The sequence below is a fragment of the Narcine bancroftii genome, chromosome 3 (genome assembly GCF_036971445.1).
Source record: "Narcine bancroftii isolate sNarBan1 chromosome 3, sNarBan1.hap1, whole genome shotgun sequence".
Lineage (NCBI taxonomy): Eukaryota > Metazoa > Chordata > Chondrichthyes > Torpediniformes > Narcinidae > Narcine > Narcine bancroftii.
Window position 1 is genome coordinate 245,212,897 of NC_091471.1, and position 25,690 is coordinate 245,238,586.

The following is a 25,690-nucleotide window of genomic DNA, read 5'->3' on the forward strand; positions in this document are numbered from 1 at the left end:
AAGGTTGAGCTTGCAGCGAACCAGCCGGTGGTCAGTGTGGCATTCCGCGCTAGGCATGACCCTGGTGTGGAGCACATCTCGTTTGTCACTTTCTCGCACCAGGATGTAGTCCAGGAGGTGCCAGTGTTTGGATCGGGGATGCATCCAGGTGGTCTTAAGGCTGTCCCTCTGCTGAAAAAGGGTGTTTGTAATGACAAGCCGCTGTTCTGCGCAGAGCTCCAACAGGAGGCGCCCATTGTCGTTGCACTTGCCGACGCCATGCTTGCCTAGGATTCGTGGCCAGGTTTCTGAGTCTTTGCCGACACGAGCGTTGAAGTCGCCCAGGATGACAACCTTGTTGTCTGATACCTTAAGACGTGTCTTAAGGTATCAGAAAAGCCTAAGAGAGCTCGTAAGGGTGTTACGCTTAACGTAAAACTGGACGCAATTAAGCATTTTGATCGTGAACGAAATAAAGATATTGTGCATGCATTGCACTTGCCTGTGTCCACCATTCGTACTATTTACACGCAGAGAGAAAGAATCTTTAAAGCTGCCAAAGTTACTATTAGTTCTGATAGCAGTAAAGTGGTATCTTTTAGTCGGCCTCCAGATATGGTTATTTTTTGGGACTGGGAACGGTCAAAAATTTTTACCATGTAAATTAATGGTAATTGGTTCTTCACTTTACGCCATTTCGGCTTACGAAAGGTTTCATAGGAACACTCTATTTTCGGATAGTGGGGGAAACGTATTACAAACCTCGGCATGAAGAAATTTCACCTCTTCGCAATTGTAATTAGCCGATCCCTTTCAATTGAGACTTCACCCTCTGCTTCTGGACTCTGGAGAGAGTCTCACTCTCATCAGATCCTGTCAGAATCCTTCATGTCCCGTTCGTTCAAGGATCACAGGCTGTCTTATTTATCACTAGTTCCTGTTTCCTTACTTAGCTGCTTAATATCCCATGGGTTTTCTCCAGGGACTCCGGTTTCCTCTCCCTGTTCAAAACATACCAGGGGTGCAGGTTAATGAAGTGTAAATTGGGCGGCACGGACTCGTGGGCTGAAATGGCCTGTCACCTTGCTGTATGTCTAAATTTAAATTTAACATCTCAGGACCGAATTTTTCCATTGATGCTTATGTTTCCAAGGAGATCATTTACAAGCCTATAACCTTTGTTTTCTCATGGCCCCTGTGGGCAGTAGAATGTCATTCAGTTATATTAGTTGTGTTGTATGTGTATAATTTAGTTTAAATTACACAGCAATCCTGGTGTCTGGTTGTGTTCCAGCAAAAGATCTCATACAATTATAAAAGGTTGAAGTGTGAAAAGAGCCCATTCTGTTCACTGAGTCCATCGAGGCTCGATACGAGAAATATCTAGCTATTTTTATAGCACCATGCTTTTGCCACGGCCCTGAATACTTTGCCCAGTCAGATATTATCCAGCTTCCTATTGAAATGCTACGATTAAATCTGCCCACAACATTTTTTCCTCATGTTACTTTTGCTTTCCATGTCTATCTCATTCAGCCTTGGGCACACCCAGGAATTTAAAGTTCTTGACTGCTGACCTCTCGACAAAGACAAATTTGTATTCTCCTGATTGCCTCCTGAAGTCTAGATTGTTGTTGGAACACCTCTGATCCATGGAGAACCCCAACCACATAACTAATGTTCCTCCTCGCTCAAATGACCTTTGTACAATTTTTCTACGGTGTGTGATAAATTTACCAAAATCAATTCACCAACAAAAAAAATTCACCGACGATAAATATCATCAACCATTTAATTCAACGATGGAAAATTCAACAATGAAATAAATCAAATTCGCCAAAGGCAAAGTCACCGACTTCAAAATTCATCCGCGCTCACCCCCCCCCAACAGGATTTAGGAGGGGGAGAAGCAGATTCATCCGTGAGCACGGAGCTCTCATCTCCGGAGTGACTGGACCAGACGTGGACTGTCAGCAATGGTTTGAGCCGAGGAAAGGCCATTTATCGGACCTCACCTCCCTCCGTCTGCTCCTCCTCGGGCTTGTCTTCCATTTCCTTCTCCGATCCGTGACTGCAGCGTTCTCTCTTGGGGTGACTGGTGGGGGAGGGAGGGAATAGAAGGAAGGGGAATGTTAGAGACCAGGACCGCAGCAGAAAATCAGCCAAAAACTGGTGTGCATTCTTGCGAGGACGGGAGCAGGAGAGGCGAACTCCCCCCAAGCACACGAGGGAGTGGGCTTCGGGGGTGGGGGGGTTGGGGGAGAACGAGCACAGGGAGCTGTGGGAGCAACGACCTAAGGGGAGGCTCATTAGATAAAAATGTATGCAGGAATAACCAATTAACACCTAATTAAAATTTTTATTTAAGGACTTGAAAATTCAGTAAAAATTAAAATGATATATTTATGAGCTATATCTCTTAAAAATTCATTTTTTTCATTCATTCAATTTTCAGTGAATTTGATGGTCAATGAATTTTGGTCGGTGAATATTCCATCGGAGAATTGATTTCGGTGAATTTACCTGTACCTCTTTTCTACACCCTCTCAAAGGCTGTCGCACCCTCCCTGAATGCAGCATGCAGAACTGGACCCTGCTCTCCTGGTAATAGGAGGGTCAACCTTCTACAGGAGCTCTATCGAGAGCACAGGACTATAAGAGTGGCAGAGAGGATCACTGCTCTCCCTCCCCACATTATCGACGTAATCTCTGGCAGGCATGACTCTTATCTAACCAAACTAGAGACACTAGACACCCTATACTACAGCCCTCAAACCCTTGTCCACGCACACATTACCAACGATCCCCCAGCAGGCAAGGCACCCCAGTTAACTAATAACGAACAAGGCATGACAGTCCTTCTTAGGTACACACCACAACAGCCCCCCACCCAGTTCCAGCACACAGTTCACAATTGACTCTCCGGCGCTGTCCTGGTTCAGCAGCTGGAGTGGAGCTAGGTTTCGAACCCAGGGAAAAAAGAGGAACAACTTCCACGTGGTAGGCTTTACACTGCAGCCAGCTGGACAGGACGGCTCAGGTATGCCCAATTTTTTTTTGTAATTTTTTATTTTTCACACTGTGAACAATATCAACCAAAATATATACAAATGTTTCTCATTAAATATACACAGTGACATTTTCTCCCTTTTTTCCCCCCTACCCTCCCTCCCCCACCTTCCCACCCCCTCCAAAACCAATAAATATTCAACATATACAATACAATAAAAGCATTAAACAATGTCTTCACACAATGAAAAATAAACAAGAAAAATGTGCCATCTACTTTTACACACTGAATCAAGTCGTTTTGTCTTCTTATCATTTTGGGGGGGGTGAAGGTCCGAGGCAAGCCCTCTCTGTTATGTTCCATGTATGGTTCCCAAATTTGTTCAAATAATGTGACTTTATTTTTTAAATGATGTTATTTTTTCCAATGGAATATATTTATTCATTTCTATGTACCATTGCTGTACTCTCAGGCTCTCTTCCATTTTCCAAGTTGACATTATACATTTTTTTGCTACAGCTGAGGCTATCATAATAAATCTTTTTTGCGCTTTATCCAATTTGAGACCTAATTCCTTACTTCTTATATTACTTAGAAGAAAGATCTCTGGATTTTTTGTAATGTTATTTTTTGTGATTTTATTTAATATCTGATTTAGATCTTCCCAAAACTTTTTCACTTTCTCACATGCCCAAATTGCATGTACTGTTGTTCCCGTTTCCTTCTTAAAGCGAAAACATCTATCTGATGTTGTTGTATCCCATTCTTTTAACTTTTGGGGCACGATATATAACCTGTGTAACCAATTATACTGTATCATGTGTAACCTTGATTCAGTATTATATTCTTCATAGTTCCAGAACATAACTTTTCCCATGCTTCATTTTTTATCTTTATGTTTAAATCCTTTTCCACTTTTGTTTAGGTTTATAGCTTATTTCATCATTTTCCTTATCTTGCAGCTTAATGTACATGTTCATTATAAATCTTTTAATTATCATTGTGTCTGTAATCACATATTCAAAACTGCTTCCTTCTGGTAATCTCAGTCTGTTTCCCAATTTATCCTTTAAATAAGCTTTTAGTTGATGATATGCAAACATTGTACCATAAGTTATTCCATATTTGTACTTCAACTGTTCAAATGTTAATAAATTATTTCCCAAAATACAATTTTCTATTCTTTTGATTCCTTTTCTCTCCCATTCTCTAAAGAAAAGGTTGTCTATTGTAAAAGGGATTAGTGGATTTTGTGTCAATAGCAATTTTGGTATTTGGTAATTCCATTTTTTTTCCTTTCTAAGTGGATCTTCTATATATTAAGTAAATGATGCAATACTGGTGAGCTTTTATATTGCACCAGCTTTTCATCCCACTTATAAAGTAAATGTTCTGGTACCTTCACCCTTATTTTATCTAGTTCTACCTTAATCCAGTCTGGTTTTTCCCTTGTCTGGTAAAAATCTGATAAATACCTTAATTGTGCAGCTCTATAACAATTTTTAAAGTTTGGTAACTGCAAACCACCTTGTTAATACCATCTAACGCTACCCTTGGTTTCCCCCCTTTCCACAATAATTTCCTTATTATTCTCTTTAGTTAATTAAAGAATTTCTCTGTTAAGGGAATTGGCAACGATTGAAGTAAGTATTGTATTCTTGAGAAGACATTCATTTTAATGCAATTTACCCTCCCTATCAACGTTAATGGTAATTCTTTCCAATGTTCTAAGTCTTCTTGCAATTTCTTTATTAGTGGCTGATAATTTAGTTTATACAGGTGGTTTAAGTTATTATCTAACCTGATTCCTAGGTATCGGATTGCTTGTGTTTGCCATTTAAATGGTGATTCTTTTTTAAATTCTGTATAATCCGCGTTACTCATTGGCATCACTTCACTTTTATTTGCGTTGATCTTGTACCCCAATATTTCTTCATACTCCTTCAATTACTTATGTAATTCTTTTATTGATATTTCTGGTTCTGTTAAGTATACTATGATGTCATCTGCAAATAAGCTGATTTTATACTCCTTCTCCTTTATTTTTATCCCTTTTTCTGGTAAATTGAACCTCTGTAATACTTTAAATAAATAGTTCCATTCTACTCTGTCAAAGGATTTTTCTGCATCTAAAGCAACAGCCATTGTTGGCTTTTATTTCCTTGAACTTCATAAATTAGATTAATAAGTTAACAGACATTATCCACTGTTCGTCTTTTCTTAATAAATCCAGTTTGATCTTGTTTTACTATTTTTTGGTACACTTTCGGCCAATCTGTATGCTAATAATTTTGCTATTATCTTATAATCTGAGTTAACTAGAGATATTGGCCTATATGATGCTGGTGTTAATGGATCCTTCCCCATCTTTGGTATTACTGTAATTATTGTGTCTTACATGAATCTGGCAAGTTTTGTGTTTCTTCTATCTGGTTCATTACTTCCAGGAGAGGAGGAATTAATAACTCTTTAAATGTTTTATAGAATTCTATTTGGAATCCATCCTCTCCTGACATTTTATTGTTCGGCAGCTTTTTTAATATATCCTGTACTTCCTCTATTTCAAATGGTTTTATCAGTTTGTTTTGTTCCTCTTCTTGCAATTTCGGCAATTCAATTTTAGCTAAAATCTCTTCTATTTTATCATCTTTCCCCTCGTTCTCAGTTTGGTATAATTATTCATCAAATTCCTTAAAGTTTTCATTAATCTCTGTTGGATTATATGTAATTTGTTTGTCCTTTTTCCTTGATGCCAATATAGTTCTTTTAGCTTGTTCTGTTTTAAGTTGCCAGGCTAATATTTTATGTGTTTTCTCTCCCAGTTCGTAATACTTTTGCTTTGTTTTCATTATGTTCTTCTCCACCTTACATTACATTACGTTTGTAATATTTCATATTTTATTCTTTTGTCCGCCAATTCTCGCCTTTTCGTTATATCATCCCTTTTTACTAGTTCCTTTTCTGTACTTACTATCTCCCTTTTCAACTGCTCTATTTCCCGATTGTAGTCCTTTTTCATATTAGTTGCATAACTTATTATCTGCCCTCTAATGAAGGCTTTCATTGCATCCCATAATATAAATTTGTCTTTCACTAATTCCGTGTTTATTTCAAAATATGTTTTAATTTGGCATTCAATAAACTCTCTAAATTCCTGCCTTTTAGGTAGCATGGAGTTTAACCTCCATCTATATGTTCTTGGTGAGATGTCCTCCAATTCTATTGCTAATAACAGAGGTGAATGATCAGATAGTAATCTAGCTTTATACTCAGTTTTTCTAACTCTCCATTGCATATGGGCTGACAACAAAAACATATCAATCCTTGAGTATGTTTTATGCCTACTCTAATATATGAGTATTCCTTCTCTTGGGTGCTGCCTCCTCCATATATCCATAAGTTTCATTTCCTGCATTGATTTAACCATAAATTTGGCTACTTTATTCTTTTTGCTTGTCTTTTGTCCAGTTTTATCCAACATTGGATCCAAATTAAGGTTCAAATCCCCTCCTATCAATATATTTCCTTGTGTGTCTGCAACCTTCAAAAAAATATCCTGCATAAACTTTTGATCCTCGTTAGGCACATATATACTGAGCAAATTCCAAAATTCGGAGTATATCTGACACTTTATCATTACATACCTCCCTGCTGGATTTATTATTTCCTCCTCTATTTTGATCGGTATATTTTTGTTAACTAATATGGCTACACCTCTAGTTTTTGAATTATAGGATACTGCCGCTACGTATCCTACCCAGTCTCTCTTTAATTTGTTATGTTCCACTTCAGTTAGATGCGTTTCCTGCATAAATGTTATAACTATTTTTTCCTTCTTCAATAAATTTAGTAGCTTCTTCCTTTTAATTTGGTTATGTATTCCATTAATGTTTATAGTCATAGTGTTCAACACGGCCATCTTATATCTTGCTTATACCTCTTTTCCACCTCCTTGCCACTCCATCCCCCTTTTTCCCATTTTCATCTCTTAGTTTTCCCTTATTAAATTCAATGTACGACAACACATTTAAAACATAAAATACCCCAACAGTTCCTACATCCAATATTACCTTAATCCCAAATGCACCCCCCCCCCCTCTGAGTTGCCCCTTATCCCTTGCCAGCCAACCACAACTCCCCTTTCCATTTGGATTGCGATCTGTTCACAAGCATCAACTGATTTCACAGTGACGGTTATTCTCTCACCCCCCCCCTCAACCCCCCCACGAAAACTTTTTTAATACATTTTTCCCCCTTACTTCCTTCCTTCCCTTCTCTTTTCCTTCTTTAGTTCTCTACGTATACATTGTTTTTACATCTTTATATATATTTTATCGCCGTTCTTCATTCTTATTACATCTCTTCATCTTTCCTTCTGTCCTGCAAACGTTCTGCAAATTCTTGTGCTTCCTTCGGATCTGAAAACAGTCTGTTTTGCTCCCCAGGTATAAATATTTTAAGCACAGCTTGATGCCTTAACATGAATTTATAACCTTTTTTCCATAGGATCGATTTTGCTGTATTAAACTCCTTCCTCCTCTTTAAGAGTTCAAAACTTATGTCGTGGTGAAAAAAATATTTTTTGACGCTTGTATTCCAATGGTTTATTATATTCTCTAATTTTATTCCTTGCCCGCTCCAGTATATTTTCTCTTGTCTTATATCTCAAAAATTTTACTAAGATGGATCTTGGTTTTTGATGTATCTGCGGTTTCAGAGCTAGTGTTCTGTGTGCCCTTTCTATTTCTGTTTCTTCCTGCATTTCTGTCGTTCCCAGGACCTTCGGGATCCATCCTTTTATAAATTCCTTCATGTCTGTGCCTTCTTCATCTTCCTTTAGGCCCACTATTTTTATGTTGTTTCGCATACTATAATTTTCCAACATATCAATTTTTCCGAGCTAACAACTCCTGTGTCTCTTTAATCTTTTGATCGCTTTATTCCAATTATCCTCTTAAGTCGTTTACTTCCATTTCTACAGCCATTTCTCGTTCTTCCACATTTTCTACTCTTTTCCTTATTTCTGTCATGACTAGTTCTAAACTTTGCATTTTATATTCTGTTCTTTTCATTTTTCTTTTAATTGCACTAAATTCTAATAGCAACCATTCTTTTAATGCTCTCATTTGTTCTTCAAAAAAAGCTTTATCTATATTCTGTCCATCTGATTTACCTTCTTTCTTTCTGTGAAAATCTTGGTCTTCTTCCTCTTCTTCTGTGTCTGTACACAGACACTTCTTCTGTACACAGACTCTTCTTCTGTGTTTGTGTCTTCTTCTTCTCTTCCTTGTACCTGTATCTCTTCTGATTTTCCTGATGAGTTGCTTGTCTCACTTTGTCGGGCCTCTCCTTGCTGGGCCTCTTGCTGTTGGTCCTCTCTTTCTGAGCTGCTCATCTGTCAGGCCTCCTGCTGCTGCTCCACTTGCCGTTCACCCCATCGACTTTCTTTCTCACCTGGTACTTCACTCCCTCTCCTGCCACTTTCCTTATCTTCCAGCTGAGAGCCCTGGTGTCGGGCGTCCCTCAGCTGGTCGCGCCATGGTTGCCTGCTCCTTGGTTGAGCCCTCCTCTCATCGGTGTTTTCCTTTACCTTAGATTGTGCATTGCTCATGCGCAATTCCTCGCGCATGCACATTTGCGCACATTTGTTTGGCTCAGTGAGCCATTTTTGCAGTCCACCGGTCGGGGGGGGGGGGGGAGGGGTCACGATTCCATAGGGCCAACACCAACCTTGGAGATCGGGCACTCTTTGCCACCACGGCTCCCCTTTCCTTCGTGCATGTAAGGCCTTCTCCTTTCTTTTCCGGTGTTTCTTCTTTTTTTCCCATTGTTTTTACTTTTTCCTTCTTAGGTGCCATCTTCTTTCTCTTCTCTGCAACTTTATCTTTTACTTCTTATATTTTATATTTGTTGAACTTTGTCTTTTCTTGACTTTTTTTCTTCTTTTCTGGAGAGGGCTGGTTTTACCCTACTGGCCACTACTCCATCACGTGACTCCTCATAGGAATGCCCAAATGAAGCAAGGTATTCAAGAGAGCCAATCACAAGATGTGTGCTCATCTGCAGGTGGGTTCAATTGGCAGGTGAGGTGACTTCCGAACAAGGCTCCTGTGACCCTCCTCGTTACACAGGACAACGTCTGAGAGTTCGGCTGTCTAGGCCGAGGAAAGTCTTTACAAAAAGGAAGGTTTTGGGTGAGTGAAAAGTTATAATTTCAAAAATTAAAGAGCATAATTTAATGTAGAGTGAGAGGACAATGGGCTCAAAGGTTAAAAAGAGCATAAATCAAATCAAGGAACAATATTAAAGGATAACTTTAAGGTTCCTGTAAAACGAGAAAGTCTAAAGAAGCTGTAATTGTAGATCAATACACAAAAGTGCGGGAGAAACTCAGCAGGTCACGTAGCATTCTTTATTGAAAAGATACATAACCAACATTTCAAGCCTGAGCTCTTTGTCAAGGACAGATTTCAGATTTATTGTCAGAGTACATATGTGTCATCACATATAACCCTGAAATTCTCTTTACTGAGGACAATGGAGAATTACCACTTATCAAATGTATTCAACGTACACATGTAAGCAAATAAAGAAATGTAAGGAAACTGACTGTGCAATACAGAGAAGGGAAAAAAAAACAAATAAAGTGCAAAATTGAGAGTCCTTAAATGAGTCCCTGATTGAGTTTGTGGTTGAGGAGTCTGATGGTGGAGGGGGAGCAGCTGTTCCTGAACCTGGGGGTGCGAGTCTTGTGGCACCGACAACTCTTTCCTGATGGCAGCAGCGAGATCACAAGGTATGGATCCTTGACGATTGCTTCAGCATTCCCTACAGATATTCTCAACCGTGGGAAGGGTTTTGCCTGTGATGGATGTCCTGGCCTGCGTCCATGACCTTTTGCTGTATTTGAATATCCGTAGGTTACAAGAGATAAATTAAAAGCACAGATTTAAAAGAGAAGTTTTGAATTTAACAACTTTTTCTTTTTTTTTCCTTTGGCTTGGCTTCGCGGATGAAGATCTATGGAGGGGTATGTCCACGTCTGCTGCAGGCTTGTTAGTGACTCACAAGTCCAATGCGGGACAGGCAGGCACGGTTGCAGCGGTTGCAAGGGAAAATTGGTTGGTTGGGGTTGGGTGTTGGATTTTTCCTCCTTTGTCTTTTGTCAGTGAGGTGGGCTCTGCGGTCTTCTTCAAAGGAGGTTGCTGCCCGCCGAACTGTGAGGCGCCAAGATGCACAGTTGGAAGCAAGATCAGCCCACTGGCGGTGGTCAATGTGGCAGGCACCAAGAGATTTCTTTAAGTAGTCCTTGTACCTCTTCTTTGGTGCACATCTGTCTCAATGGCCAGTGGAGAGCTCGCCATATAACACGATCTTGGGAAGGCGATGGTCGTCCATTCTGGAGATGTGACCCACCCAGCGCAGTTGGGTCTTCAGCAGCATGGATTCGATGCTTGCGGACTCTACCAGCTCGAGTACTTCGATGTTGGTGATTAAGTCATTCCAATGAATGTTGAGGATGGAGCGGAGACAGCGCTGATGGAAGCATTCTAGGAGCTGTAGGTGATGCTGGTAGAGGACCCATGATTCAGACCCGAACAGGAGCATGGGTTTGACAACGGCTCTGTATATGCTGATCTTTGTGTGTTTCTTCAGGTGGTTGTTTTTCCAGACCCTTTTATGTAGTCTTCCAAAGGTGCTATTTGCCTTGGCGAGTCTGTTGTCTATCTCTTTGTCGATCCTTGCATCAGATGAAATGGTGCAGCCAAGGTAGGTAAACTGGTTGACCGTTTTGAGTTCTGTGTGCCCGATGGAGATGTGGGGGGGCTGGTAGTCATCATGGGGAGCTGGCTGATGGAGGACCTCAGTTTTCTTCAGGCTGACTTCCAGGCCAAATATTTTGGCAGTTTCCGCATACAGGACGTCAAGTGCTGAAGAGCTGGCTCTGAATAGGCAACTAAAGAGGCATCGTCTGCAAAGAGTAGTTCACTGACAAGTTACTCTTGTGTCTTGGTGTGAGCTTGCAGGCGCCTCAGATTGAAGAGACTGCCATCTGTGTGGTACCGGATGTAAACAACGTCTTCATTGTTGAGGTCTTTCATGGCTTGTTTCAGCATCATGCTGAAGAAGATAGTAAAGAGGGTTGGTGCGAGGACGTAGCCTTGCTTCACACCGTTGTCAATGGAGAAGGGTTCGGAGAGCTCATTGCTGTATCTGACCTGACCTTGTTGGTTTTTGTGCAGTTGGATAACCATGTTGAGGAACTTGGGGGGGCATCCGAGGCGCTCTAGTATTTGCCAAAGCCCTTTCCTGCTCACGGTGTCGAAGGCTTTGATGAGATCAACAAAGGTGATGTAGAGTCCTTTGTTTTGTTCTCTGCACTTTTCTTGGAGCTGCCTGAGGGCAAAGACCATGTCAGTAGTTCCTCTGTTTGCGCGAAAGCCACATTGATTCTGGGAGGACATTTTCGGCGACACTAGGTATTAGTCTATTAAGGAGAATCCTAGCAAAGATTTTGCCTGCAATGGAGAGCAGCGTGATTACCCTGTAGTTTGAGCAGTCTGATTTCTCGCCTTTGATTTGTACAGGGTGATGATGATGGCATCACGAAGGTCCTGAGGCACCTTTCCTTGGTCCCAGCAGAGCATGAAAAACTCATGCAGTTTGGTAATCAGAGCTTTGCCGCCAGCCTTCCAGACCTCTGGGGGGATTCCATCCATACCTGCTGCTTTGCCATTTTTCAGTTGTTCAATTGCCTTATATGTCTCTTCCCAGGTAAGGACCTCATCCAGCTCTAGACTCAAGGGTTGTTGAGGGAACTGGAGCAGGGCAGATTCTTGGACTGAGCGGTTGGCACTGAAAAGGGATTGGAAGTGTTCTGACCATCGATTGAGGATGGAGATCTTGTCGCTGAGGAGGACTTCGCCGTCTGAGCTGAGCAGAGGGCTTTGGACTTGGGGTGAGGGGCTGTACACCGCATTTAGTGTCTCATTAAAAACCCCTGAAGTCGCCAATGTCGGCGCTAAGCTGGGTTCGTTTTGCGAGGCTAGTCCACCACTCATTTTGGATCTCGCTGAAGGTGGCTGCATGCGAGACAGAAGGCTCATTTTTTCTCTGGCCAGGAAGGCTTTGCAAGGTGAGCCTGGTGGGCAGCTCACTTCTTTGCCAGCAGCTCCTGGATTTCCTGGTTGTTTTCGTCAAACCAGTCCTTGTTTTTCCTGGAAGAGAAGCCCAGTACCTCTTCAGTGGATTGCAGTATGGCCGTTTTCAGCTGATCCCAGAGGATTTCAGGACACGTGACCGTGAGGCAGTTTGAATCCTCGAGCCTTGCTTGGAGGTTTGCCTGGATGTTTCCTCTCACTACGTCTGACTGCAAGTTTCCAACTTACACTATAACCAGGACTGGGAATTGCATACTCCAGAGTGGGGTGTTCAGAGAGAATAGGGAGTGGTGAGGAATGACTGGTTTGGAAGAAAATGCAGTGTGGCTAGGCCTAAGAGACAAAAAAAAAGAAGCCTAAGAGATTGGGAGAGCATAACCAAGATTCAAAATCACTCCTGAAGAACAAATCAAACTGCCAAAATGTGCTTCTGAAGGAGAACCGATTTTCAATGCAATGTGTTGTGGCACCTGTTATGGGATGTTTTATTGCAAGGTTAATTAATAACTTCAAAGTAAGAAATCCCTGAAGGAAAATTGATTATAGTATGGAAGAATTCTGCTTATATTCATGTACTTATATTGGACACTAATTTTTTGAACTTAAATAAAGCCAATTAGAAGCGTGACAACTAAATTGGTTGGGAAATTGTTTTTTAAGGTTTATCAGTTGACAAACAATGATAAATGCTAAACAATGCAAAATATTTAAGGCATTTTTCATAATTTCCAGGAAATATACAGTACTCCGACCAATTAAAAACACCATGCACTGAATGGTGCGCTTTCACCTATCAAGCAGTGGAACATTTTCTGAAGAGGGCGCCCAAAATCACTGAAGACCCCTTGCACTCTGCAGATGGAATTTTTCAGCTTCTCCCATCGCGAAAGAGATACAAGGGTATCAGAGCCAGCACCACCAGGCTGAGGAACAGCTGAACGACCAAAGGAGCTGCTCAAACTGACCCTCCGAGACTCTCATATTCATGGAACAATATTTATTTGTATCTATGAATACTTGTCCTGCATATGTATTGTTTGTCTGTATGTTAAGTCTGGTTGAGTGTCTGCATGTTTGGCACTGAGGACTGGAGAATGCTGTTTCATCGGGTTGGACTTGTACCATCAGGTGGTAATAAACTGGACTTAAGAACAGCACTTAAATGGTGAAACTAATGGTGACACTTTGTTTGCCCTTATGACATGCAAAAGTATATCATGTATGTTATATTTTTAATGCATTATTGATGCAGTACAATTAGCATAGCAGTTAGTGACAGGGGTTCGAATCCGGCGCTGTCTGTAAGGAGTGTGTACATTCTTCCCGTGTCTGAGTGGGTTTCCTCTGGGCGGCCCAGTTTCCTCCCACTGTTTAAAATGTGTGAGGGTTGTAGGTCATTTGGGTAACATGGCCTTGTGGGCCGGAGGTTGCTGTTACCGTCCTGCATGTCTAAATTTAATGTGTATACAAATTATTGCGTGACAATAAACCTTGAAAATGATGCCAGCCAATGAGAGATCAAAGAGTACAGTGGATGAGCTGAGTGCATTGAGCTGCAAGAGGGGCCAGTCAACATTTTGGTAAGGAGGCAAGTGGAAAAATGACAGAGGTTCAAAAGTGAACATTTACTAAAATATTGATAAAACAATGTTGGAATACAAGAATAAGTTAGCAAGAAACAGAAAACAATCAAAGGGTTTCTATTTTAAAAGAATGTTTAAAATATCATCCCCGTCTTTGAGATATAAACCAGAGGACATGGGACAAGGGTGAACGGGGAATAAGTTTAGGGGGAACATTGGGGGCAATTTCTTCACACAGGGAGCAGTGAGAGTGTGGAACGAGCTGCCAGATGAAGTGGTGAATGCGAGTGCAATTTTAACATTTAAGAAAAATTTGGGGCAGGTACATGGATGGGAGGGGTATGGAGGGATGGTGCAGGTCAGTGAGACTAGACTGGTTAATGGTTTGGCACATACTAGAAGAGCCAAAGGGCCTATTGTCTGTGCTGTAATATTCTTAAATTGAAGACCCCATATGATTTAACTGGTGATCCATACTTCTAAATTCAGATTCAGATTCCGATTTAGATATATTGTCAGAGTACTTGCAACCCTGAGATTCTTTTTCACATGGGTTAGGCAGAATTACCACTTAATGGTAGTGCAAAAAAAAACGACTCAAAGTACAAATAAAGAAATGTAAACAAATTGACTGTGCATACTGAGATGGAAAAAAAATCAATTAAGTGCAAAAGAAAGAGTCCTTAAACAAGTCCCTGATTGAGTTTGTCGTTAAGGAGTCTGATGGTGGAGGGGTAGCAGCTGTTCCTGAACCTGGTGGTGCAAGTCTTGTATCACCTAAACGTCTTTCCTGATAGCAGCAGCGAGAAAAGACCGAGAGCTGGGTGGAGTGGGTCTTTAATGACTGTTCTCTGACAGTAGTGCTCCCTGCCAATGTTCTCGATAGAGGGGGGGTTTACTTGTGATGTCCTGGATTGTGTCCACTATCTTTTGGAGGGCTTTAGGCTCAGGGGTAGTGGTGTCCCCAAACCATACTGTGATGCAGCTGGTCACCACACATCTGTAGAAATTTGCCATCGTTTCTGATGTCCACACCAAATCTCAAACTGCTGAGGAAGTAGAGGTGCCAACGTGCTTTCTTCACGATATACAGCCACGAACTATCCATCCAAAATGTTTGGATAAACTCTTCCAACTCCTTTTTGGCATTCACAGTTTCTTCAATGATCCCAACATTTTCTCCACCACTGCTTTATCTGAAAGTGGCTTCACCCCTCGGTTTCGTTCCTGTTTTCCACTCCTGCAGTCCGGAGCGCTCTTCCAGATCCATCATTCCCTTCTCCCTGTGTGATTCAGAGGAGCACCTCTTTTACCAAAAGGGTGCTCATTCGCCCTTCTTCAAGCCTTCATTGATTTTCAGCCGAGAGAGCAAGTTGCAATATTCAAAAATCAAACTGTACCACTGTCTAAATTGATCAATACTTCTCCAATTTTATGTTCTGCCACTTGGCAGTGTAATGCTGCATTTTATTGATTGCAGCTGTGTTAAACTTTCTATCTTCCCACCAGTCTTAAGGTCAGTAACCATAATTTCATTGTGATTTATATCTGTATTTTCCCAGGGCCCTTTTATCTTTCCCTATAATTAATCCATTTCTGGCTTGGGTTATCTCTACGTCGCTGCAAAAGGAAACGTATTGCAGCAACAAAGAAAATAATGCATCATATTCCAGGCTGACAACAAGAGGAAGTAATTACTATGGAAATTGAGTGCATGCTCATATCAACAAGAAGAGGACAATTTCAAAATTTGATCTAATTACTGTAATTGCAATACCTGAGAAATTAAAAATAGTCAGATTTTCTTTAAGATGGCTGTGATTAAATTAGTGCATGTCATTTTTACTTCAACAGATAGAGTATGGAACCTTTCTTGCAAATAACACATCAACTTTAGCAAAGATAAAGCAGTATTTCAATCCTGTGAAATTAAAATTGGATGTATGTATGGTATTTTAATTATATAATCCTGTTCAGTGAAAATCTCCAGGAATAAAAATGACAAGGACGCTAGAGCGGTGACAGCAAAATACAAAAGGCAATTCCTCTTTGTTGTATTTTGTGCGTATTGTTCCTTCTCTCCCACTGTGAAGCAGTCATGACAGAACCGAGGCATCCTCAGCTTGCATTGACTGTGGGCCCACCTTCGTGGTGCTAACAGGACCATAAGAGTGGCAGAGAGGGTCTCTGGAGCCTCCCCCCTTATCCCAACCCCACCACACACTCATTGACATAATTTACCGGGATTGTGGTCTGAACAGGGCGTGCAAAATTATTACAAAGAATCTTGAATCTATCTATGCCTGTTATCATTTTGCGCTCGTCTGGCAGGTCTGCCATTTCTACTCTGAAGTGGTCAACTCTTATGCTTTTCATCTTTTCTGCTCTGGCTTACAAAAAAAATAATCTATTTACTTACTTGCAAACATCTGCAGAGCAAGGTGCCTCAGCAGGAAGGCATTCCAGTGTTGCAAGATTCAATTTATTGTCATTACAATAAAACAGTGTCACTTTACAAGCAATTGCTTTTGCCTGCTGCAAGGCAGACAGATTCACCATTGGCAAAAATTGCCTGAAGTGCCTTCAACAGTTAGAGAGAGCGAGAAGCAAAAGAGATTCCCCCCCCCCCCCCCCCCCCGCCTCCCTCAAGTCACCGAGAGTCTGTAGATTCACATCCAGCACTTCCGGAGCCACACAGATTCCAGATCCGAACCTCCCACAGAGTCAGGAACCCTTCAGGGCCTTCGGCACCCCTTCATTTCCCGGTTCCGATACCTGGTACCCCTTCAGCCAGTTCCAGAAATCCGCAGCCCGGCGTGAGTCCCCCGACAGCATTCTCCAGCAACCCACAGCCTCCAAGGGATTGTTGCCAGCAACCCACCACATGCATTGGTTTTCCATTCGCAGACCCCCCCGCCATCCCCTCAATGGTCCACCGCCGTGGCCACTGTCCCCATGGGTCGTCTCCTCTGCTTCTCAGACAGGGGATGGTGCCAGGTTTTCGGGTACCATGCTCCAGTCCGTTGCCCTGAAGTCTGTACCCTTTGTGGCTCCTGCCTTATCAGAGGCACCGCCATCTTGGGTACAGACTCCGCGGCCACAGGATTTTCATTCCAAATGGGAGTCCCCTTCGCGGACAGCAGCATCTGTTAAAAATTCCGGTGTTTCAGATTGAATCGAAGTGGGCATGGACTCTCCCACAAGTCGCAGAGAGGAATCTTCAGAGTCCTGAAGAGGGCCATAGCCAAAAGGTTGAGAATGGCTGATCTGTAGAGAATCGGATTAGAGGTCATTCGCGTGTCTGTATGTGTGTTACGTTTGGCTGTTTGTCTGCATGTTTTGCACCGAGGACCAGAGAACGCTGTTCCATCGGGTTGTACTTGTGTAATTGGATGACAAGAAATTTGACCTTGAACTTAAAGCACTCCACAACCAGGGGAGGCACGATTAGCAGTTAGTAGAAAGCTATTACAGCACCAGTGGCAAGGGTTCGAATCCCACACTATCCGTAAGGAGTCTTACTCCTTTCTACCTGTGTCTGTGAGAGCTTCCTCTGGCTGCTTTAGTTTCCTCCCACCATTCAAAATGTACAGGGGGGCTGTGGGTCAATTGGGTGGCATGGGGGCAGAAGGGCCTGTTACCAAACTGCATGTCTCAGTTTTTTTTTAAATAATTCAACAAAATATTCAGAACAGCTGTCAGACAGGAAGTATGCCACCACATGGGGTAAAAGTCAAGGCATGTTTAGCAATGTGCCATACATTTAGCAATGCCCATAGACTTAGCCACAAATCACAGCTGCCTGTCAGATCTAAGAATGGGGGGCGACACTGCTCTTGCAGAACATTGTCCCAACATGGGGCAGCCAACTCTGATTGGTGGAATTCCTGAAGGTTTTACCATCTTACCACCCTCGCCATCCTGCCATTGGCTGCTCAAGGTATCAATCACTTATTGATAGGTTTTCGAATGAGAACACGAACATGTCTGAAAGTTCTTGAAGAGGAATGTTAATGATCTTCCTTTTCAAGTCTCTCCTCAATTTTAAGTTTGGAATATAAAAAGGAATTGCACACTTTTTTTTATTGGCAATATTCCATCTTTTTATTTTTTATTCCCCACCCCCCCCCCCCCCCCCCCCACGCCCCACTCCAGGTTTATTTGCAGTTTCTGGAGACTATTCTGCAACTCTGAGAGATTGGAAACCCATCAGCTCTTTCTAATGAGCAGAGAATTTCTGGATGGGATATAAATAGCACTTACTCTAGTAATAGCAGCTTCCAAGCTATCTCAGCTCCAGAATGTTTTGAGACAAATACTGCCCACATGAGCCCACTGCTGAATTCACAGTGGTAGAGCTCATCTGTGTAATGGGGTGCCTCCAGACACCTCCCCAAAGTGTCAAGCCTTGTCAATTAACAACTGCAGTAACGTCGCCCTGTGTCGCTGCTAATTGAGAACAGTGACAGAGCGCACAACTGTCACAATTCACAGGAGTCAGAGAACAGAACTGTCAATGCCCCGAATCTCCTGCATCAGCTAAAGTGCATTTACAATGGAATCTGCAATCAACACCATCAATTAAATATACAGACAAATGAGACCTGAATCCATGCGGAAAATACACTCTTGACCTAATACGTATAGGCAACATGCAGGAAATCTTCTTAGAGCACAGGAGTCACTTCCCTGTAATTAGCTGAAGATGCTCTGTGGCTCATTTTGACAAATGTTTACATCCCTTTTAGTCACCCAATTTAGGACGCCAACTCTGAACTGGGACTGGCGGTGTAGGCTTCTCTGTCTCATAATGTGGTGTGAGACTCTCAATGTGGACAAGACGAAGGAGATGATCGTGGATTTCAGGAGGACCCAGAATGACCGCCCTCTACTACTCATCAATACCTCTGAGGCGGAGAGAGTGGAGAGCGCCTTGGAGTTCACTGACCTATCATGGACACTCAACACCTCCTCACTTGTCAGGAAGGCGCAACAGTGACTGCACTTCCTGAGAAGACGGAAACAGGCGAGATGACCGGCCACCACCCTATCAACCTTTTACATGAGCTCTATTGGCTGTCTGCTTCACAGTGAGGTATGGTTGCTACAGAGAAACTAATTGGAGGTCAATCCAGAGGACTGTGAGTGCGGCAGAAAGGATCACTGGAGTCTCCTTCTCTCCACCACATACCCACCCCCCCCCCCACAACAACGTAATCTACTGGGATCTTTGTCTGAATAGGGCATGCAAAATCATTGAGGACCCTTATCACCCCACCCCCCCCCCCCCCACACAGCTTCTTTCCACTGCTTCCATCAGGAAAGAGATACAGGAATATCAGAGCCAATGCCATCGGCCGAGAAACAGCTTCTTCTACAGGCTGAACGACCAAAGGAACGGATCACATTAACAATCCAAGAATCATATCTACAAACAATATTTATTTATTTATACATACAAATACTTGTCCTGTGAATGCATTGTATGTGCGTTATGTCTGGTTGTGTGTCTGCACATTTTGCACCGAGGACCGGAGAAGGCTGTATTGTAGAGCTCGTTGAAAGAACCAAAGACTTGTTGATCCAAACCAAGGCTTTTATTAGCAAAAGACAGGAGCTCTTCACAGGTGGCCGACCAGTCCGGAATGATCCGACCTGGCTCGGGACACAACCCTTTAAGGCCCAGACAGTAGACGTGGCTAAGCTCTCAGCCAATCGCTGTAAGCACAGTCATTACATACTCTAGATACTGTAACTATATACATTGGTGATAGGTCTGTACTATCACGACATACAAATACTTGTCCTGTGAATGCATTGTATGTGCGTTATGTCTGGTTGTGAGTCTGCATATTTTGCACCAACGACCGGAGAAGGCCGTTTCGTCGGTTTGTACTTGTGCAATCAGATGATAATAAACTTGACTATCTCTCGCCATATACCTCCATCTCCTGAATGGACAGGTACCTGGTGAGCTATTTCATAGTGCAGGACATCCCATCCCATCCAACTGCGTGAACCTTAAGGATTACAGTTGGAGTCCTTGGTCATTTACAAACAGTTGCAACCAGTGGTAAACCTGTTTCCAGCTAAGTTGATTGGCTAACTACCCTGTCAATCAAGGACCAATTTGAAGTACTCCTCAGAGATATCATCATTCCCAGCATCTCTTTTCAGTTACTTTTTTCCTCAATTACAACTTCAGCTGATCTTTGGATGGATGCTCTCTGGAAGTGAAATGCAGGAAACACGCAACAGTTCAGGCAGCCTCTAGGGCACACATGTCAAACTCTGGCCCGTGGATATAATTATATTTGGCCCGCAAGATCATTTCAAAAATGTATTAGAGGTGGCCCGCTGGCCGCCACACCAGTATAGCGCATGCACAGCTAATACTATAAATCCCAGAATGCATTGGTGTCAGCCCGCTAATCGCCCCCACCTCCTCTGTTTACGTTGCAGGGTCTCACTGTGGACTCTGGTTTTGGGGCCTGGCCAGTGTCAGGGGAAGCCAAGGCCGCTTCCCAGCGCCCGGAACCGGAGGCCACAGGCCTGACCTCGCCAGGACCGTTGCCCACTCCCCCTCCCTGCCGCAGGCCGACCCACGACTCACGGTGACGGGGCCGCTGATCCGCCGAGATGCCGCTCTGCAGCGAGAGCCGATGCCCCCGCACTGTCGTTGTCCAACCCGATCGCCCGCAAACCCTGCTCTCCCGCACACAGGCCTGAGTAAGGATTATGAACTTTAATCTCAGGATAAAACGATCTCCCAATAGTTTCGTGTCACAGTGATAAATATATTCCTGGTTAAAAATGGTCCTGCACCTGGATACAAGCTCATTAGGCATAAAACTTGAAAAGTGTGTAAATCAAAGGATATCTGTACCAATGGAAAAAGGGCATGGCAAATAACCCTGCTAGAGTTCATGCCCACAATCAGTCACCCATTTGATTGTTTCAGGAATCATGTTATTCTCCCACATTCTCAATAGCCCTCAGATTTTAATATTCGACAGCACACTAGCAACATTTGACAAATCCTCTATAGAGAAATATTATTTATTGAATATTTTATTTCTCATTTGTTAATGCTTCTGGAAAGAGTTTATCCAAAACTATTATTAAACATTTATTTTAATAAGAAAAAGTTTAACATTACATATGTTGAAAGAAGAGAAAACATGCAGATGTTGAAAATTTTCAATAAATATTTAGTTCGGCCCTCAACTTAGTCCAAGTTTTTAATTTTGGCCCTCCGTGAATTTGAGTTTGACGCCCCTGCTCTAGGGCAAGGGAGTCAGTGAACATCTCAGGTCAAAGACCCTACGTCAGTTTTCTGACTTGGCTTACATCCTATTTCATCTCCAACCCCTGAGGAGGATTGCAAGTTCTCCATCCACAAATATGCATTGGGACTGAGGGGAGTTCCGAATCCACAATCCAAATAATCACCTCCTTGTCCGCCAAAGGAAGCGGTCACTACTGACTAGAGATCCAAGTGTAGGTACTAAGTGTGAATCCTAGTAATGTAGGCCCTTTGGCTAACCATGTCTACTCTGCTGTTGTAGCCACTTATTCCAGTGGTTCTCAACCTGGGATCCATAGGATGCCACAAGTGCTCTGTGGTTTAGTAAGGGATTACTTAAGTTGGTATGTGAGTGGAAAGAAAAAAGGTTAAAAACTACTGACCTACGCTGATCACATTGATCCAAATTATATGCATCGTTTTTTTATGACGTGGTGATTCAAGTGCCTAAGTTTTATTTAATTGTAATGATACAGCATGAAGTCCATTCTAGCCCACAAAAGCCATGCTGGCCAATTTCACCCAATTAACCTGCAAACCCCATACGTTTTGGAGGGTGGGAGGAAACCAGAGAACCTGGGGAAAATTCACGGGGAGAATATGCCAACTACTTACAGATTGCGCCGGATTCAAACTTGGGTCTCTGGCGCTGACCTAGTATTATGCTAACCATGCCCCGGGCTTCTTGAATGCTTCAAATATATTCAACAGTGGGACAACGACGGAATTTTCCAATTGTTGGTGACCTTCCCACACACCACCCAACCCTATCTGGTTCCACTATTCTCATAATTCCCACTTTTCTTTCTCCACCCACCTTCTTCTGCCCAGCGTCCTAGATCTCCAGCCCCCCTCCACTTCCGATTTAGTTTCAATAAAGCATCCCAACCCAAAACATTGACTGGCTATCTTTCTCCACGGATGCTGGCTGACCTGCTGAGTCTTTGTTGGATTCAAGTTTCCAGCTCCTTCAGTTCTTGTTTTTTCTAGGCACACAACTAAACTTGGTTCAGGTATTACAAGTCATCATCAAAGTCCCTTACCATCCTTGCTTTGACCCGTGCTCCCCCTCAATAAATTACGGCATGGGAGAATACAGATGCAAATAGATCTTTGGCACCATCAACCAGAAACAATTTTCTTGGCTGTCGCACACCAATGTTTTGTTCTCAACATTTCACTGAATTTCCTCTCCATCTTTGTTCAAACCTTTCAAGTATGCCTGGCCAATGTAGGGCGCAAGGCATGCAAGTTTAATACAAAAAATTATTGCAATGCAGTGACTGCAAGGAGCTGCCAACGATGAGCTGCCAGTCCCAGAGGAATTTCTTTCCCTTCATTTTGCCCATTGTGCAGCACCCAATGCAGAAGGAATCATCTGCTGGACTTCAAGCTTGGTCTGGCACCTCCATCTCTAAAAACACCCATCAGCTATCAGGCTCTTGACCCCCCCCCCCGTACTACCCGAGTCCTCACCCTAAAACACAACCGGACCACTGAGAGTTCTAAGCGTGCTACTGAAATCTCACTTTTATTTTCTTGCTGGAAAAATAGGCTGAAAAGGGTGGCATGGTTGACATAGCAGCTAGCGCCATGCCATTACAGTGCCAGCAATCGGGTCTTGGGTTCAAATCCCGCACTGTCTGTAAGGAGTTTGTACGTTCTTCCCATGTTTTTGTGGGTTTTCCCCGGGGGCTCCGTCCTCCTCCTACCGTTAGAAACGTACTGGGGTGTTGGTTAATTGGGTGTAAATTGGGCAGCACGGACTCGTGGGCCGAAATGACCTGTTAACGTGCTACATGTCTAAATTTTTTAAAAATTAAAATGGCAGATGGAATTTAATGCAGCCAAATGTGAGGTGTTGCATTTTGGAAGGACAAACCAAGAAAGGACATACATGATAAAGAGTAGGGCACTGAGGAGTGTGGTAGAGGGATCTGGGAATACAGATACATAGTTCCCTGAAAGTGGCATCTCAGAGAGATAAAGTTGTAAAGAGAGCTTTTGGCATATTGGCCTTCATAAATCAAAGTATTGAGTATAGGAGTTGGAATGTCAAGGTAAAGTTGTACAAGACATTGGTGAAACAAAATTTGGAGTGCTGTGTGCACTTTTGGTCATCTAACTACAGGAAAGATATCAATAAGATTGAAAAGGTGCAGAGATTTACTAAGATGTTGCCAAAACTTCAGGGTCTTAGTAAAAGGGAAAGGTTAAACAGGTTAGAACTTTAATCCCTCGAGGATAGAATAAGGAGAGATTTAAAGAGGTGTTTAAAATTATGAGGGGGATAGACAGAGTAAATGTAGGTCGGCTTTTTCAACTGAGGGTAGGTGAGATTCAAACCAGAGGACATGGCTTAAGGGTAAAAGGGGAAAATTTTAGGGGGAACTTCCTTAAGCAGAGAGTAGTGGGAATGAACTTCCAGCTGAAGTGGTGAATGTGGGCTCAGTTTTCATATTTAAGAAGAATATGGACAGGTACACAGATTGGAGAAGTATGGAGGGCTATGGACTGGGTGCAGGTCAGTGGAACTAGGCAGAAAAATGGTTTGTCACAGACTAGAAGGGCCGAAGGGGTCGATTTCTGTGCTGTAATGTTCTATGGTTCTATTGCAACTGTGAATATTGATTTATCTATCCTTTTTATTTGCTGTCCATAATCCCATGACCTCATTTTCTACATCTTTCAGTAGAGCAATTTTCACCTGAAAAAATAAGAACATAAGAAACAGGAGCAGGAGTCGGCCATCCGGCCCGTGAAAATGACAGGCTCATCTCCACCTACCTGCTTTTTCCCCATATCCCTCAATTCCCCAACCTTGTCTTAAGTACATTTACTGAGGTCGCCTCCACTGCGAATTCCCCAGGTTCACCGCTCGATGGGAAAAGCAGTTCCTCCTCATCTCTGTCCTAAATCTATGACCCTGAATCCTGAGGCTGTGCTGTGTCCCCTAGTTAGAGTATGGTACTTGCCTTTCTCCTAGCCATGACTGGAAAAAAAACAGCTCAAAAGGCCACTGGTGATCGACACCCAAGGCCTTTGTTTTGACGTTTATATTCTATTTGCAAAAATTCAGAATATAGTAACATCATAATTTTGTTAAATTCCTAATTTTTATCTTTTACTCTTCTTCCTGGTTGCTGCCTTGTTCCGAAGGGGCAGGATGAATCTTGTTATTGAAAATGAAAAGGTTGACTGAAGCAATCCATCCGTGGAGCTTGGAGTGGTGGGGTACACACACCACCAAACACTAGCAGGAGCTCGATTCCACTTAGTTTCAGGTCTTTATTTATTTTACTAGCACTGCCCTCTGGTGGCAGTAGATTTTTTCCAGATTCAGATTTATTGTCAGAATACGTGCATGACATCACATGCAACCCTGAGATTCATTTCCCTGCGGGCAAGACATAATTACCACTTACTGGAAGAGCAAAAAAAAAATGTAAACAAATTGACTGTGCAATACAGGGAGTAAGTGCAAAAGACTCCTTAAACGAGTCTCTGATTTTGTTGTTGAGGAGGGGGTAGCTGCTGTTCCCGAAGCCAGTGAGTTTTTGTGACAGCAGCCAGAACAGAGCATGTGCTGGGTGGTGAGGGTCTTTGATGATTGCTGCTGCTCTCCAGTGGCAGCGTTCCCTGTAGATGTTCTCGATAGTGGGGAGGGTTTTACCTGTGATGCCCTGGGCTGTGTCCGCTACCTTTTGGAGGGCTTTATGCCCAGTGGCATGGGTGTTCCCACACCAGGCTGCAATGCAGTTGGTCAGTGCGCTTTCCATAACACATCTGTTGAAATGTTCCAGGGTGTCCGATGTCATTCCAAACACCCAAGGAAGTAGAAACACTGTCGTGCTTTCTTCACGATGCCATTAGTGTGCTGGGCCCAGGGAAGATCCTCCAAGATAGTGACTCCCAAGAACATAATTACTCACCCTCTCCACCTCTGACCCCCAATAACCGGAGGAACCATATGTAAAACATAACAATGTGAAATAATAGCCAAAAAAGTGCTGGAAACATACTTTAACTTTAGACATACAGCACTGTAACAGGGCCATTCTGGCCCATGAGTCCATGTTGCCCAATTAACCTACAACCTGGACTCAGCAGGTTTAGGCAACATCCAGAGAAATGATCAGTTAATGTTTCAGGTCAAGATTAATGTAAGGGGAATACAAAGGAACGGCAAGGTTAGCACAACGCTGGTACAAGGCCCGTGGCTAAGGTTCAAATCTGCCCCAGTCCGTAAAGTAAGTTTTTCCAGTGTCTGTGCAGGTTTCCTCCGGGTATCTGGTTTCAGAATCAGAATTTATTGTCAGTCTTACACGGTTCAAAAAAAATATGGGGATTGTAGGTCAATTGAGTGTAAGGAAGGGCCTGATGCATGGCTAAAATAAAGTATCACTATAACTAAATTGGTATTGATAGAGGGTCCCGACCTGAAACATATACAGGTTGAGAACCCCTTATTCGAAAATCCAAAATGCTCAAAAATCCAAACCATTTTGAGCGCCGCAAGTGGAAAATTCCACATCTGATCTCATTTGCTCGTGTGGGGCTCTCTTGTCGCCAGTTCATTACCAACCATCATCGTTGCCAGACCTAGGCACATTATTCAGTTTTTTTTTTTGCTTAGTCTCTGCTCTGTGGT

At 42.8% G+C, this 25,690-nt stretch overlaps 1 protein-coding gene across 1 annotated transcript in view; it reads right to left on the bottom strand.

Moving 5' to 3' along the window:
- Nucleotides 1-1,757: 1,757 nt before the first annotated feature.
- Nucleotides 1,758-25,690, bottom strand: part of LOC138756805 (peptidyl-prolyl cis-trans isomerase NIMA-interacting 1-like) — a 41,914-nt gene continuing 17,981 nt past the window's right edge. Inside the window, exon 5 of the mRNA XM_069923194.1 lies at nt 1,758-2,074. Coding sequence (XP_069779295.1) covers nt 1,950-2,074 — 125 coding nt within the window. The 3' untranslated portion in view covers nt 1,758-1,949. The remainder of the gene's footprint in view (nt 2,075-25,690) is intronic.